The sequence below is a fragment of the Hemitrygon akajei genome, chromosome 22, assembly GCF_048418815.1.
Source record: "Hemitrygon akajei chromosome 22, sHemAka1.3, whole genome shotgun sequence".
In the NCBI taxonomy this organism is placed as follows: domain Eukaryota; kingdom Metazoa; phylum Chordata; class Chondrichthyes; order Myliobatiformes; family Dasyatidae; genus Hemitrygon; species Hemitrygon akajei.
In genome coordinates this window covers 47,368,066-47,384,556 of record NC_133145.1, presented here as the reverse complement: position 1 = coordinate 47,384,556, position 16,491 = coordinate 47,368,066, and the positions used below count along the sequence as shown (strand labels likewise).

General features: G+C 39.7%; 1 protein-coding gene across 3 annotated transcripts in view; it reads right to left on the bottom strand.

Moving 5' to 3' along the window:
- The window catches only part of arsg (arylsulfatase G), a 213,746-nt gene that overhangs the window by 98,325 nt on the left and 98,930 nt on the right, over positions 1-16,491 (bottom strand). For all 3 annotated transcript variants that reach the window (XM_073026171.1, XM_073026170.1, XM_073026172.1), the window contains exon 3: positions 15,045-15,232. In XM_073026171.1, coding sequence (XP_072882272.1) covers positions 15,045-15,232 — 188 coding nt within the window. The remainder of the gene's footprint in view (positions 1-15,044; positions 15,233-16,491) is intronic.

Genomic DNA, 16,491 nt, shown 5'->3' with positions numbered 1-16,491 from the left:
TTAATTAATCCTTGTGCTTCTTATTTATTGAGAGGTGCTTCATTCAATGAAATAAAAATTCAGATTTGATCCCCTTTTCAGTTTGCACTGAAACAGTGGGGATACATTGGTTTTTCTCTAATCAGATTGTGAGTACCTTATTTGTGAGAATATTTAACACATAAATTATTGCCTTAAAGTCTGAAACAATATTTTTACAACATATTTCTCACTCACTGGAGTTTAAAGAATAAACTTTCCAGATTTATGACCTCCAGTAATCAGGTCACACAGCTTTTGATATTACTGACAGGCTCCAGATTTAGTTAAAATGAATCAGCTTTAGCAAGTCAATAAGCATCAGAAGCTTTTGACTGGACATCTTTCTGTAACTGTGTTGCCAAGGTGACTCTTTAAATAGCCTGATTAATCTTACACTTTGTAAATAATTTTATATCATACTCCTTAAATACCCTGCAAGTAAACAGAAGGAGGCAATATGATCCAATGCAAATAAGATCATAAGACATAGGAGCAGAATTAGGCCATTCAGCCCATCAAGTCTGCTCCACCATTCCATTATAGTCGATCCCAGATTCCACTCAACCCCATACACCTGCCTTCTCACCATAACGTTTGATGCACTGACCAATCCGGAAACTTATCAATTTTCGCTTTTAATATACCTTCTTTGGCTAAAAAAAAATCCTCCTATCTGTGTTCTAAAGGGTCGATCCACAATTTTGAGGCTGTGTCCTCTAGTTCTGAAGAACCCCAGCATAGGAAACATCCTCACCACATCCACCTTATCTAGTCCTTTCAACAGTTGGTAGGTTTCAATGGGATCCCCCCATATTCTTTCAAATTCCCACCCCAAAGCTGCCAAATGCTCCTCATATGTTAACCCCTTCATTCCTGGAATCATCCTCGTGAACCTCCCCTGGACTCTCTCCAAAGACAACACATCCTCTCTGAGATATGAGGCCCAAAACCTTTGACAATATTCTAAATGTGGCCTGACTAGTGTCTTATAAAGTTTCAGCATTATCTCTTTGTTTTGATATTCTATTCCCCTTGAAATGAATGTCAACAATACATTTGCCTTCTTTACCACAGACACAACCTGTAAATTAACCTTCTGGGAGTCTTGCATTTATTCCCTTTGCACAGCTGATGTTTGTATTTTCTCCCCATTTAGATAATAGTCTACACTTTTGTTCCTTTTACCAAAATGCATTATCATACATTTCCCAACACTATATTCCATCTGCCACTTTTTTGCTCATTCTTCCAATTTGTCTAAGTTCTTCTGCAATCGAATTGCTTCCACAGCACTACTTATCTTCATATCATCTACAAACTCTGCCACAAAGCCATAAATTCCATTATCCAAATCATTGACAAACAATGTGAAAAGTAGTGTCGCAATACTGACTCCTGAGGAACACACTAGTTCACTGGCAACCAACCAAAAAAGACCCCCCTTTATTCCCACTTCCTGCCTCCTGCCTGTCAGCCAATCCTCTGTCCATGCCAGTATCTTTCCTGCAATGCCATGGGATGTTATATTGTTAAGCACCTCATGTGTGGCACCTTATCAAATGCTTTCTGAAAATCGAAGTAAATCACATCCACTGCCTCTCCTTTGACAATCCAGCTTGTTACTTCCTCAAAGAACTATAAAAGATTTGTCAGGCAAGATCTCCCTTTACAGAAACCATGCTAATTCCAACTTTTTATCATTAGCCTCCAAGTACCCCAATACTTAGACTCCAACACATCCCCAACCACTGAGGTTAGGCTAACTGGCCCATAACTTCCTTTCTTTTGCCCTCCTCCCTTCTTATAGACTGGAGTGAAATTTGCAATTTTCCAGTCCTCTGGAACCATGCCAGAATCATTAAGGATCCTTGAAAGACGATAGCCAGTATACCTTCTATTTCTTCAATAACCTCTTTCAGAACTTTGGGATGCAGTCCATCTAGTCCAGGTGACTGATCCACCTTAAGACTTTCAGTTTGCCTAGCATTTTTTTCCTTTGTAATGGCAATGGCACTCACTCCTGCTCCCTGACACTCTCAGACCTCTGGCACAATGTTAGCGTCTTCACAGTGAAGACTGATGCAAAGTACTTAGTCAGATCATCCGCCATTTCTTTGTTCCCCAATATTACATCAACAGCATAATTTTTCAGTGGTCCAACATCAACTCACCTCCCTTGTACTCTTAATATAACCGAAAAAAAATTTAGTATCATGCTTTATATTATTGACTGGTTTGCCCTCATATTTCATCTTTTCCCTTCTTATGTCTTTCTGAGTTGCCTTTTGTTGGATTTTAATAAATACCCAATCATCCAACTCCCCACTCACTTTTGCTACATTATATGCCCTTTCCTTGGTTTTTATGCAGTCCTTAACTTCTCTCATCAGTCATAGTTGCCTACCCCTGCCATTTGAGAACTTCTTCTGTGGGACAAATTCTGTGCCTTGTGAATATTCCGAGGAACTTCAGCCATCTCTGCTCTGCCGTCATCCCTGCCAGTATCCCACTCCAATCCACCTGGGCAAGCTCCTCTCTCTTTGCTTTGTAATTCCCTTTATTTCACTGCAATACTGACACATGTGACTTATGCTTCTCCCTCTCAAATTGCAGTACGAATTCATATTATGATTACTGACTCCTAAGAGTTCCTTTACCTTAAACTCCTGAACTAAATCTGGATTATTACACAACACCCTATCTCAGATAGACTTTCTCCAAGCAGGCTTAAGCACAAGCTGCTCTAAAAAGCCATTTCTTAGGCATTCAACAAATTCCCTCTCTTGTGATCTGACACCAACCTGATTTTCCTAATCCCCTTGCATATTGAAGTCCCCCATTATAATTGTGTCACTACCCTTATTACATGCCCTTTCCAGCTCCCTTTGCAATTTCAACTCAACATCTTGGTTACTATTTGGAGGCCTATATGATCCCCATAATGGTTTTTTTACCCTTGCAGTTTCTTAATTCCACACACTAAGATTCGTCACCTCTTTCTAAAGACGCAATTCAATCGCTTACGAACAGAACCACACCACTGCCTATGCCTTCCTGCCTGTCCTTTCGATATAAAGTATATCACTTGATATTAAGCTCCCAACTACAACCTTCTTATTCCATCTTATTCCAAATACTACATGCATTTAAATACAGTAGCTTCAGTGCTGTAAATTAAATCTGCAGACATTTTGCTCACTATGATGACAGCACTTCCTAAATCTGCATTGACCAGAGACACATACAGTCAAGTGTGACAATATGTACTGATCCGTTTGGAGAGTTGCAACATTTTTGCATTATATTCAAATTACTCAGGGCTCATAAAATATCAAAGTATGAGACAAATCTGGACATAATTTGAAACCTATAGCTTCTCATTCTAACCAAGATGAAATTGCTTTTGTTTCTTAGTATTGTGTATTTAATATGTCAGTAATATTGTAAATACATTGTTTGATTAAGTATTCTTTGTTTAAATAGTTAATTATGGGTTATATGTAATAGTACATGAATGGCATACATTGTCACAACATCACATTGTACATTCACGCCTCACTTAAAGTAAAAACAAAACTAACGTACGTACATTCTGGATTCCTGTCTTTTTGTTTTAATTGGTTTTATGTTTTGGAGTTACTAAACAACAGTGGTGACGAGATAGTTTTCAAATGAACCTGCGACGGCTGCCTATCTGTTGAAGCACAGTGAGACATTTGTTTTTTAAAAAAGCACTGCGAGAATTGTTCAATTAAAAAAATAGCACAGTACATGCTTCCTCGGTAAGGGGGAGAGAGAAAATGGTTGAGTTCATGGGTTAATAAACAATAAATACAGGTGATAACAGATTAAAAAAGCAGAAATAGCTGGCTACATTGGAAAAATAGATACTTTCAATTCACAAGTGATAATTGGCTATTGTATACTGAGCGAATTGAGCAGTATTTTGAAGCAAACAAAATAGCCAATGAAAAGAAAGTTCTGATTTTACTGAGTACATTGGATTTAAAGGCATATAGTTTGCTTAGAAGATGACCACTCCAACCAAACCAGCTGAAATGAGCTTTGCTGATATCGTAAAAGTATAATACTGCAACATTTAGAACCAAAACCAAAGTTGATTTGCAGAACGCTTTAGGTTTCAAAAGTGAAATCAAAAGGGAGTCGATTTCAGTTTATGTGGCTTAATCGAGGAGATTATCTGAGTATTGTCTGTTCAATGATGGGCTTAATGATGCCCTAAGAGATCATTTAGTTTATGAAATCTTTCAAGAAAGCATTCAAAATCAGCTTTTAACTGAAGCGCAAAAATAGGAAGACCAGCATTATGAGGGTGTGATTGGCTGAGACAACTATAACTTGATTGGAGATCCAATCACAACTTGCATGCACAACCCCGTAAGAGTCAACTGAAAGCAAATTTTAAAAGGTATTGGATGATGCCACAGCAGTGTTCAAGGATGGCAATGGAAAACTCAAACATATCAAGGATAAAATAGTGTTAAATGAAAATGCCAGACCCAAGTTTTACAAAACCTGTCCAATTCCTTATAACAGCATGATAAAGATGCCTGTGAGCTAGATCGCATGGAGGCTGAAGGAATTCTTTCCGAGGTTGAGTGGAGCCATCCGTGTACTATTACACACAACCTGCCTCGTTTAAAGTAAAAACAAAGTTAGATGCATTATTCCCAGCTTTGTGTTTTTATTTTGATTAGTTTTTATGTTTTGGAGTTACAAAACATAACACTGTCAAGATTAAGTAAGAAGTAACATAATACATTCAGACTGGGGACTGACATTTTTTCACCTAAGACTTGAGAACAAAGTTTTTCAGCAGCTGCCATGCATCTCTCTAATGATCTCAGCAACTTGAATTAATTTCTGAAATCACCAATGACAAGTAGAAATCAAATCTGGAATTACAGGCATAGTTAGCATGAGGCAGAGGGATGGTCACTTGATTCCCTGTGACAGGAAGAGGGTATAAACTAGATTTTATGGAAAAATCATGTCCATACTTCATGCTTTGATGTAGGATATGCAGGCTGAGTTTGTTCTAAAGTAGCTCCAATTCAGATGCCAGACATTATGTAGTGAGAGTATTAGCAGGTATGCACTAAAACATTCAGCAGAATTATGAAGACATACTCTATTTTGTCAATCAGCGTCTAAGGCTGGCCAGATACTACCAATTCAATCTGGAGCACAGATTCTAGTTAAATCTTCTGATGAATTTGCAAATTGGTTTATTGTATGACATGTACCAAGCTATGGTGAAAAAAATTGTCCTGCATAGCACTCATACAAATCATTACAACAGTACATTGACATAGAACAAGATAAAATAATAACTGAGTGCAGAAAGAAGTGTGATAGAGAAAGTGCAGTACAAGTGGACAATAAGGTGCAGGGTCATAAAAAGTAAACTGTCAGGTCAAGAGTCCATCTTATCGTTCTAAGAAACCGTTCAATAGGCTGATAACAGTGGAATAGAAGCTGTCCTTGAGCATGGTAGTACATGCTCTCAGGATTTTGTATTTTCTGCCTAATTGGAGGGGAGAAAATAGAGAATGTCTGAGGTGGGTGGGGTTTTTGATTATGCAGGCTGCTTTAACAAGGCAGCAAAAAGTGTAGACAGAGTTCATAAAGGGGAGGCTGGATTCCATGATGTGCTGTGTCTACCACACTGTGCAATTTCTGGAGGTCAGGAGCAGAGCAGTTGCTGTGGTGTATCTGTTTTGGATGCAATCTATTGTGCATCAATGAAAATTAATGAGGATCAAAGGAAAAATGTTATAATTCTTTAGTCTCCTGAGGAAGTAGATGCTGGTGAGCTTTCCTGGCCATGGTGTCAACGTGGTTGGACCAGGATAGACTATTGGTGATGTTCTGGCCTAGGAACTTCATTAACCTTGTTCAACTGAAAGCATTCTGAACCAGGAAGCAACCCCACTAAAGGAATAATCAAATAATTGATTTCCACTGTTTGTGCTGTACTTAAACGAGTTGATTTCTAGTTGCTAATTCCTTAAATTCATTCAAATTCCTGAAGAAAGTTGCATAGGAGATAAACAACTTTGTCTTCAAGCCTTCAGCATAAATATACACCTTGGAAAGGACATACAGTCTCAAAAATGTTGCTGGAAAAAGAAGGGGAAAGAAATGAATAAGAACGGTCTTTAAGATGGATGACAGTATGATAGTAAAGATATTTACATTGAAATATGTCATCTTATATGTAATCTGCCCAACCTAGAAATAGAGCCAAAATCACATGGAAGTAGCCATCTTATTATGGTCATTATCTCATGTATTAATCTCCTTCTAAGCTGGAGCTAATATGATGTATCATGCAGTTTACCACCTACTGATCATTTAACCTTTCTACATACAAAGAGCTTATTAGATATTCTTTCCTCTTAGCTGGAGCACACACACAATTTTCCAAGGATTACATGATTTCTAATGTTACAAGCCCACATGTCAATTTGCAGTTGTTTCTTATCAATTCTGAGATGCTCTGCAATCATCACTGACTCAACTCCCGTAACATATATCTGGTGCATAATACTAGGCATTAATCATGCTCACTACCACTGCGACAAATCAAGGGGCAGCCATTAGCTTTCTGTTGGTGACCTGATTCATGAAGAACTGCATGACCCATGTGTAGGGAAGGAGCAGCTGGCTGAGCACTCTCATAAGGAAATATGTCTTCCTTGACGATTGTAGAGGGTGCTCCATTGTACTTAGCTAAGAAAGTATAAAGATCAGTGACACTCAGATGTCTGCTGTGCAGGCTCATCATCATGAGGGCACAGATCTTGCCAGTAACCTACATATGATCAGCTGTGGAGCAGGAATATTGGTATTGGTATCCTGATCCAAGAACAGCATTTGGATTGGAATGGAGACACTGACAATGGGTGGATTTGCTTGTGCGTACCAGAAATCTCAGTTGGTGATGCTACATTCATAAATATGCCAGTGGGGTTTCGCAACACTTCAGTCCTACAAAAAGACCTAATCTCTACACAAAGCACTGCAAAGTTCAGGCTGTACGCCCTGACAGTTTTCACACGCTTGCTTGAGAACCTGGCAATCCATCAAGAATTTCAATGCCTGTCTTCTCTTGTGGATTCCTATTGAAGTATTCATCTGAATCCTTTGCAGGCAACAAAGCACACCAGGGAGATAGCCACTGCACTGAACTTTCTCTTTGCTCTGGATGTAGTCCTACAAACATTATATTAAGAAGCACGTAACTAATTGATCCTGCAGTAACCTTTACTATTAGCTCACAAACAAAGGAAAATCTGCAAATGCTGGAAATCCAAGCAACACACACAAAATGCTGCAGTAACTCAGCAGGGCAGGCAGCATCTATGGAAAAGTGTTACAGTCGATGTTTCAGGGCGAGACCCTTTGGCAGGACTTTTTACTATTAGCTATTACATTTCTTAGATTGTTGGATCTCTGACCAACCAACTCCAATGTATTTTCAAATCAGACTCTCAAATAGATGGCAACACAATCTTAATAAAACCATGCATACAACTCAAAAATGGCACCACTGTGTTGTGCAGTTCATAGAACACTGGATAAGCATTTTTAATAACCAACATAGGACTTCAAAATTATCTAGATAACATTAGCACAATGTTTGCCAAGCCAAAACACAGACATGGAGAACAGAAAGTAGGCGCAGAAACAGGTATTCAGTTCACCAAACATGTTCTAACATTCAATTTGGCCATCTATCTCAATACCATATTTCTGCTCTCTTCTAACATCTTTAGCACTTAGAAATTTATTTAACTCCTTCCAAAAGATTTTCAACTATTTAGTCACTACAGCTCTTTGTGGAATTCCAGTGGTTCACCACCTTCTGAGTGAAGAAATTTCTCCTCATCACTGTTCTTGCATCAGTCCAATATAAACGCAGAATTAAGACAATCAGTACCTTGGAGACATGAAGTTTCTTTTGCTATCATACTATAAACAATCAAGAGAACACTTGATAAACAAGATATCTCTTTATATCTATTTCCATTCTGTAAGTCATGAGACCAGATTCACAAATTTTTATCACAGAACAAAGAATGTAGTTCAGTCAAAATAACAAATGAGTTTTCATCTGGAGTTAAGTAGATCAAGAAACAGGTCAATATTTTGGGTTGCCGAGCAATTTTTTTTCCAAAGAGAAGTGCATTCTGCTCACCAACATTCTTACTTGGGCAACAGATAGGGCACCATTAATGACGGGACACCACCATGGGGGTTATTGCTTTCTTGAAAATGCTGAAACTAACATATTCACCATTCACTGTGTAACTCACAGTCAACACCTTGTCACAAAAAAACCAGTAAGCTGCACAAATCATTAATACTGTTGTCACAGAGGTAAATAAAATCAAGTCCCATGCTCTCAATTCTTGACTATTTTGAGAGATTTGTATTGAGAATAATGTACAGTTTAAATGCTTATTGTTGCACACAAAAGTCGGATGGATGGCTGTCCTGAGACGCTTCTATGTGTTTTTTGAAACTAATAAAATTCTTTGAATGCTTCATTAAGTAATCAACTCAAAAATATTAGGAATTACATTGATCATTTGTCAGATTTTCACAAAGTTTAATTATACCAATCTTCACTTGCAAGGAAATTATGTGAATCCGATCATAGTCAAATCAGTCATCTCCACATTTCTGTCCAAGGTAACCCTATTTAAGTACAACATTGGCCATCACAATCTTTTGAGCCTCTCTGAGTTGGAAGAGAAAGAAAGAATACCAGCTGATGATCTTCAAGTGTACTGTGCCCACTTGGGTGAGCTGAATAAAGATATATCTGAGAGATTTCAAGATTTTTTTCTCTATCCAAATTCCAGATTTTGCAACACTTGTTCAGGAATTAACAGACAGGATGGGGGAAGAACTGATCTTGCTACAAAAAAACTTTGAGCTGAAGCCGAGGTTCACAGAAATATAGAAAACCTACAGCACAATATAGGCCCTTTGGCCCACAAAGCTGTGCCAAACATGTCCTTACCTGAGAAATCACCTAGGGTTACCCATAGCCTCTATTTTTCTGAGCTCCGTGTACCTGTCCAGGAGTCTCTTAAAAGACCCTATCATATCCACCTCCACCACCGTCGCCGGCAGCCCATTCCACACACTCGCCACTCTCTGTGTAAAAAACTTACCCCTGATATCTCTTCTGTACCTACTTCCAAGCACCTGAAAACTGTGCCCTCTCATGCTAGCCATTTCAGCTCTGGGAAAAAGCCTCTGTCTATCCACATGATCAATGCCTCTCATCATCTTATACTCCTCTATCAGGTCACCTCTCATCCTCCGTCGCTCCAAGGGAAAAAGGCAGAGTTTACTCAACCTGTTCTCATAAGGCATGCTCCTCAATCCAGGCAACATTATTGTAAATCTCCTCTGCACCCTTTCTATGGTTTCCACATCCTTCCTATAGTGAGGCAACCAGAACTGAGCACAGTACTCCAAGTGGGGTCTGACCAGAGTCCTATAGAGCTGCAACATTACCTCTCGACTCCTAAACTCAATCCCATGATTGACGAAGGCCAATGCACCGTATGCTTTCTTAACCACAGAGTCAACCTGCGCAGCAGCTTTGAGTGTCCTATGGACTCAGACCCCAGGATCCCTCTGATCCTCCACACTGCCAAGAGTCTTACCATTAATGCTATATTCTGCCATCATATTTGACCTACCAAAATGAACCACCTCACACGTATCTAGGTTGAACTCAATCTGCCACTTCTCAGCCCAGTTTTGCATCCTATCAATGTCCCACTGTAACCTCTGACAGCCCTCCACACTACCCACAACACCTCCAACCTTTGTGTCATTAGCAAATTTACTAACCCAACCCTCCACTTCTTCATCCAGGTCATTTATAAAAATCACGAAGAGCAGGGGTCCCTGAACAGACCCCTGAGGCACGCCACTGGTCACTGACCTCCATGCAGAATATGACCCATCTCCAACCACTCTTTGCCTTCTGTGGGCAAACCATTTCTGGATCCACAAAGCAATTTTCCCTTGGATCCTATGCCTCTTTACTTTCTCAATAAGCCTTGCATAACGTATCTTGTCAAATGCCTTGCTGGAATCCATATACACTACATCTACTGCTCTACTATCATCTATGTGTTTAGTCAAAACCTCAAAAAAATTCAATCAGGCTCGTAAGGTATGACTTGCCTTTCACAAAGCCATGCTGACTATTCCTAATCATATTATGCCTCTCCAAATGTTCATAAATCCTGCCTCTCAGGATCTTTTCCATCAACTTACCAACCACTGAAGTAAGATTCACTGGTTTACAATTTTCTGGGCTATTTCTACTCTCTTTCTTGAATAATGGAACAACATCTGCAACCCTCCAATTCTCTGGAATCTCTCCCGTCCCCAATGATGATGCAAAGATCATCACCAGAGGCTCAGCAATTTCCTCTCTCTCCTCCCACAGTAGGCTGGGGTACATCTGATCTGGTCCCGGTGACTTATCCAACTTGACGCTTTCCAAAAGCTCCTGCACATCCTCTTTCTTAATATCTATATGCTCAAGCTTTTCAGTCCGCTGTAAGTCATCCCTACAATCAACAAGATCCTATTCTGTAGTGAATACTGAAGCAAAGTATTCATTAAGTACCTCTGCTATCTCCTCCGGTTCCATACACACTTTCCCACTGTCACACTTGATTGGTCCATTTCTCCCATGTCTTATCCTCTTGCTTTTCACATATTTGTAGAATGCCTTGGGGTTTTCCTTAATACTGTCCACCAAGGCCTTCTCATGGCCCCTTCTGGCTCTCCTAATTTCTTCCTTGAGCTCCTTCCTGCTAGCATAATAATCTTCTAGATTTCTATCATTACCTAGCTTTTTGAACCTTTCGTAAGCTCTTCTTTTCTTCTTGACTAGATTTACAACAGCCTTTGTACACCACAGTTCCTGTACCCCACCATCCTTTCCCTGTCTCATTGAATCGTACCTAAACAAAACTCCACACAAATATCCCCTGAACATTTACCACATTTCTTCCATACATTTCCCTGAGAACATCTGTTCCCAATTTATGCTGCCAAGTTCCTGCCTGATGGCCTCATATTTCCCCTTACTCCAATTAAACGCTTTCCTAACTTTTCTGTTCCTATCCCTCTCCAATGCTATGGTAAAGGAGATAGAGTTGTGATCACTATCTCCAAAATGCTCTCCCACTGAGAGATCTGACACCTGACCAGGTTCATTTCCCAATACCAGGTCAAGTACAACTTCTCCTCTTGTAGTCTTATCTACATATTGTGTCAAGAAACTTTCTTGAACACACCGAACAAACTCCACCCCATCTAAACCACTCGCTCTGGGGACATGCCAATCGACTCTTGGGAAGTTAAAATCTCTCACCACAAAACCCTATTATTATTACACCTTACATGAATCTGTCTCCCTATCTGCTCCTCGATGTCTCTATTACTATTGGGTGGTCTATAAAAAACACCCAGTAGAATTATTGACCCCTTCCTAACTTCCACCCACAGAGATTCTGTAGACAATCCCTCCATGTCTTCTTTCTTTTCTATGGCCATAACACTATCTCTGATCAACAATGCCGGCCCACACCTCTTTTGCCTCCCTCCCTATCCTTTCTGAAAGATCTAAAGCCTGGCACTCGAAGTAACCATTCCTGCCCCTGAGCCATCCAAGTCTCTGTAATGGCCACAACGTCATAGATCCGATATGATTCAAAAATCATATCAAGACTTTTAGTTGTGACAACAAATCTCTGAATGTTCTCCTACACTGTGGAAAAAGATCAAGATTTTCTTTATTTCCTTTTTAACAACACATTCACTGGAGCGTAGTTTCAGTGAAGTTGCTCAACTTCCTTCAAAGCAATGAAACAGACGGCAAATTACTGGATGTGGGGATCTGAGACTCCTTCTGAGTGACATTCAGCCTGATGTTGAGAAGCTCATATCACTACAACAAACCCATCACCAAACATCAAACTTATTGAAAGTTGCAAAAGCAATGAAATGCTCTTAAATTGTTGGTGAAAATTGATTTTACTTAACTAAATAAAGAAATAATTTGATTCGTAGCTTTAAATAGAATTGAATAATTTTTGCAATTATTTGAATTTGCAGTTTGTATTTTCTTTCACTGTGCATCGTAAATCAAAATTCTTTATAATTTCTATGTTATGGCTGGAAAGGGAAAGGAGGTGCTGGGGATGTGGTCCAGAAGCTGGGGAGGAGGCAATGCAAAAAAGTTCGGGAACCATGTCCTACACCAATGCTGACTTCTGTTCCTACGGTTCTGTATGAAGAAAAAAAAACACACCATGCCTTAAGAAACTGTAAGCAGGAAAGAAGTGAAAGCACATATTCACAAAATTAACATTATGGTCAGCATGGTCAGCTAGTTCCAAAATGACACCCATGCATGGAATATTCACCAGAAATAGTTTCAACTGTTTGCAATAAAAACAAAACTGTTTGCAATAAAAATTGAAAGACATTTGTATAAGTACATTGATAGGATGGATTTAGAAGGGCATGGCTCACACATGAGCTTGGTTGGCACCACAGTTAGCACAGATAGGATGGGCTGAAGGGCCTGTTTCCAGGTTGTATTACTTCATGAAGGTCCTGCCATCAGCATATGAAGGTCCTGCCTCCCTACCTGGCTGTAAATTATTAGCCTGAATTGCTGACTGTGAGTATGGAACTTCAGGAACACTGTCATTTTCTCCTCCACCATTGCTAATGAATGATACAAATTCTGGATATCTGAAAAGAGACATGAATAAAAGCAATGCCTCAGCAGGGAGGCAGAAGGAGAGGAAGAAAAGCAGGTTTACAACATCTTCAGTTCTAAAATCAGAATTCTGTAGGATGATATGTGAATGTAGTCATGACAAGGAGGTTTGGAATGATGAATGTTGTCTTTACTTATCTAACTCCCACTGCTGACTTTGGGGAAATACATTATATAGGAACTGAGCTGAGGGTTTGAGGTACACAGTATGGCGAAGTGAACCAATGAACGTTAGTTTTTCAATTGATTAGCATGTGGTTTACTGTGCAGTGACGTTACAAAATGGCATCTGATAGATCCATTTATATGGATATGGATCCATATACATATGCATATGGATCTGGACACATGAGGTACACCACAATGCCGTCTAGTTCTACTCTCTTTTGAGGCTTAGAATGACTTCCTAGCTCTTGTGAATGGTGCAAATATTTTGATTTCTCTTCTTTCCAGATTTTCTGTGCAATGTCAATGAAGTTTAGAGTCCATGCCTATCATGTACATTATCTTGCTGGCCAGATGAATTTCATCACCTACCAAAGCCACGTTCCATCTTCTCTTTAAATAAAGCTGACTGATTTAAATTATTTAAATAATTTTGAGAGCTGTGTGGTAGATTCTAACAATACTGACCTCCTGTAGTACAAGAGTGTTATCATTGATCATTCACGTACATTAGCAGATAGCATAACAGTGCCAAACCCAAATGTGGGTTACTGCCACATTGCAAACTCTACTCCTTTTTCTGTAGGCAGTCAATTTAAACTAAGTTATACTGTTAATAATCTTGTTAAGAATGGAGTAAATTTAAAGTACTACTCGTTTAACACTAATGAAATGGCTTGGGAATAAAGCCCAACTGCACCTTCACATATCATTCTGAAACACAGCCAGATTTAATGTGAAATACATTGTTATTTCTTTACTCCCAGAAGGCTAGTACTGAAAATTTAGAGAAATTTAACAAAAGCTGAATTAAAAATCAATATTGCTGTAGATTTTAGAAAAAAAATGTGTTAAGTATGAAATCACATCTAGCTGGCTGCTGTAATGTATACATCATTAAGAACTGCAAGATGGCTAACACGAGAGGGCACAGTTTTAAGGTGCTTGGAAGTATGTACAGAGGGGATGTCGGGGTAAGTCTTTTTACGCAGAGAGTGGTGAGTGCATGAAATGGGCTGTTGGCAACAGTGGTGGAGGTGGATACAACAGGATCTTTTAAGAGACTCCTGGACAGGCACATGGAGCTTAGAAAAATAGAGGGCTATGGGTAACCCTATGTAATTTCTAAAGTAAGTACGAGAGGAGATTAATAAGTTCGTGGCCTAAGACAGAAGAAGTCAATTTTAGAAAACCTAGCACATTTATTTTTCAACGTAGTCCCCTCCTATATTTATACATTTAGTCCAGCAGTCCTGGAGCATACGCATCTTGGACCTCCAGAAAGAGTCCACAGCAGGGGTAATTGATAAGTTTGTGGCCTAAGGTAGGAGATGAGTCATACAGCTTTCTTTACATGCACATGTAGTTCAACTCTTTGAGTGATTATACAGGAAGTTTGAAGTTAATAACTCATCTCCTTCTACCTTAGGACACAAACTTATCAATCACCCCAATGAGTTATTAACTTCAAATTTTCTGCATAATCACTCAAAGAGTTGAACTGCATGTGCCTGTAACAAGAGCTGTATAAAAAGGGTGGTATGCATGTGGATGAGCTGCCAGAGGAAGTGCTTGAGTCAGGTAAAATAACAAAATTTAAAAGACACTTAGACAAGTACATGGACAGGAAAGGTTTAGAACAAGGATTCCCAACCTTTCTCTTATCATTAGCCGAGGGATACGTGGACCCCAGGTTGGGAACCCCTGGTTTAGAAGGATATGAGTCAAATGCTGACAAATGGGACTAGCTTGGTTGGCAATGGACCAGCTGGGGCTGAGGGGGGCTATTTCTATGTTCCACGACTCTGACTGACTGTTACACATGTAACATCTTTAAAAAAAAATCAGGGTAACATCCCAAGCCTGTGGTGAAAATTGTATCCTTTATCTGGAGTGAACATTTTGTTTGTGCTGACTGTGGGCAAAATCTTATATCCTTCAGTGAAATCACTCACAAAAAGCAGCAGGATTGCAGAAACAAGAATAAAACTATAAATACCAATGAGTGCCGTGGAATAGTTGGCTTCCTTTAGAACATCTGCCAATGTAGTTTCATTTAGTGGTAAGCCAGCAACTGAGGTTACAGCAAAATTATGGGTGACACCATTCCGTAAGCCCAAGCGTCCCGTCAGTAGCGAAGCCCGAGATGGGGAACAAGTGGATGCAGCAGCATGAAAGTCCTCAAATCTGGAATAGAAAACAAGAAGCGAAGTTGGAATATTATTACAAACATCATATCATATCATATGGCAAATGAAAACTTTTTCTTTGTTAATAGCTGGTGGTTTCTTCATAGGAATGGAAAAGAACAGTCACATATAAGGTAGGAAAATTACTACTTCCGTTACTTTCCACTTAAAGAAGCAGTAATTTTACTTGTTATCCAGGGCTGTAACTGCTGTGGTGTGAGATTTTCATTTATGCCTCAACTGCTCAGCTCAGCTTCTATCTTGTACAAAACATGGGAGCATGGTTCAGAGACAAGATTAATTTTATTTGTTGCAGGGAATAATCTAACCACACCTTAGTTCTTTTTTCACTGCTCCTCACAAGTCTTTGTGGTCCCAGAAAGCCCTTGCAAAATACTGCTCTCTTGTAGTTGTAAATACAAGAGATCCTGCAGATGTTGCCTATCCAAAGCAACACACACAAAATGCTGGAGGAACTGAGCAGGTCAGGCAGCAGCCTTGGAGGGAAATAGAGTCACACAGAGACCCTTCATCAAGGACTGGAAAGAAAGGGGAAAGGGGCTAGCTTTCCACTTATCATTGTGACTGAACTGCAAAGAGAGGTAAGTCATTTCAGAATTGCTCAACTTCTGTAGGGACGCAAGCAGCAGTTATCACTTGTCATTTGAGATCTCAGCTACTGGCTCCAGGGTAAAACACAATAGGAAGGAATATGAGAGATTCATGTATTGTTCACTAATCCAATTATAACTGGTAGGATTAAAGTGTTTTTTACATTAGGCATTGTTCTTGCATTCATCTGGATGTGGACACACACTGGTTTCATTTATGTCATAGCCACCAATTGGGTAGTGGAGTGGAGATACCTCTCGATCAAAGGAGGCTTAAGGCATGCCTTCCCTCCACTAGCCTGCAGGCCACCCTCGGGCAAGCTGTAGCATCTGCTTAGCACCCACTGCCCCCGCCGACCAGAGTCACATGAAGCCATGGGAGCAAGTGGTGGATGGTCACATGAGCAGCCAGTGCACATCACAGCTCATGGTTATGCGACCATTGACACCAGGCAGACAATCGCTGATAATGGTTGGGGTCACCCTTATTGTAAAGACACTGCCCAGAAGAAGGCAATGTCAACCCACTTCTGTAGGAAAATTTTCCAAGAACAATCATGAACATGGATAGGGAAAAGAGTAAGGAAAACAGTGTGAAGGGGGTCTTCCCCACAGGCAGATTAAAGACAGATGGAAGACAATGATA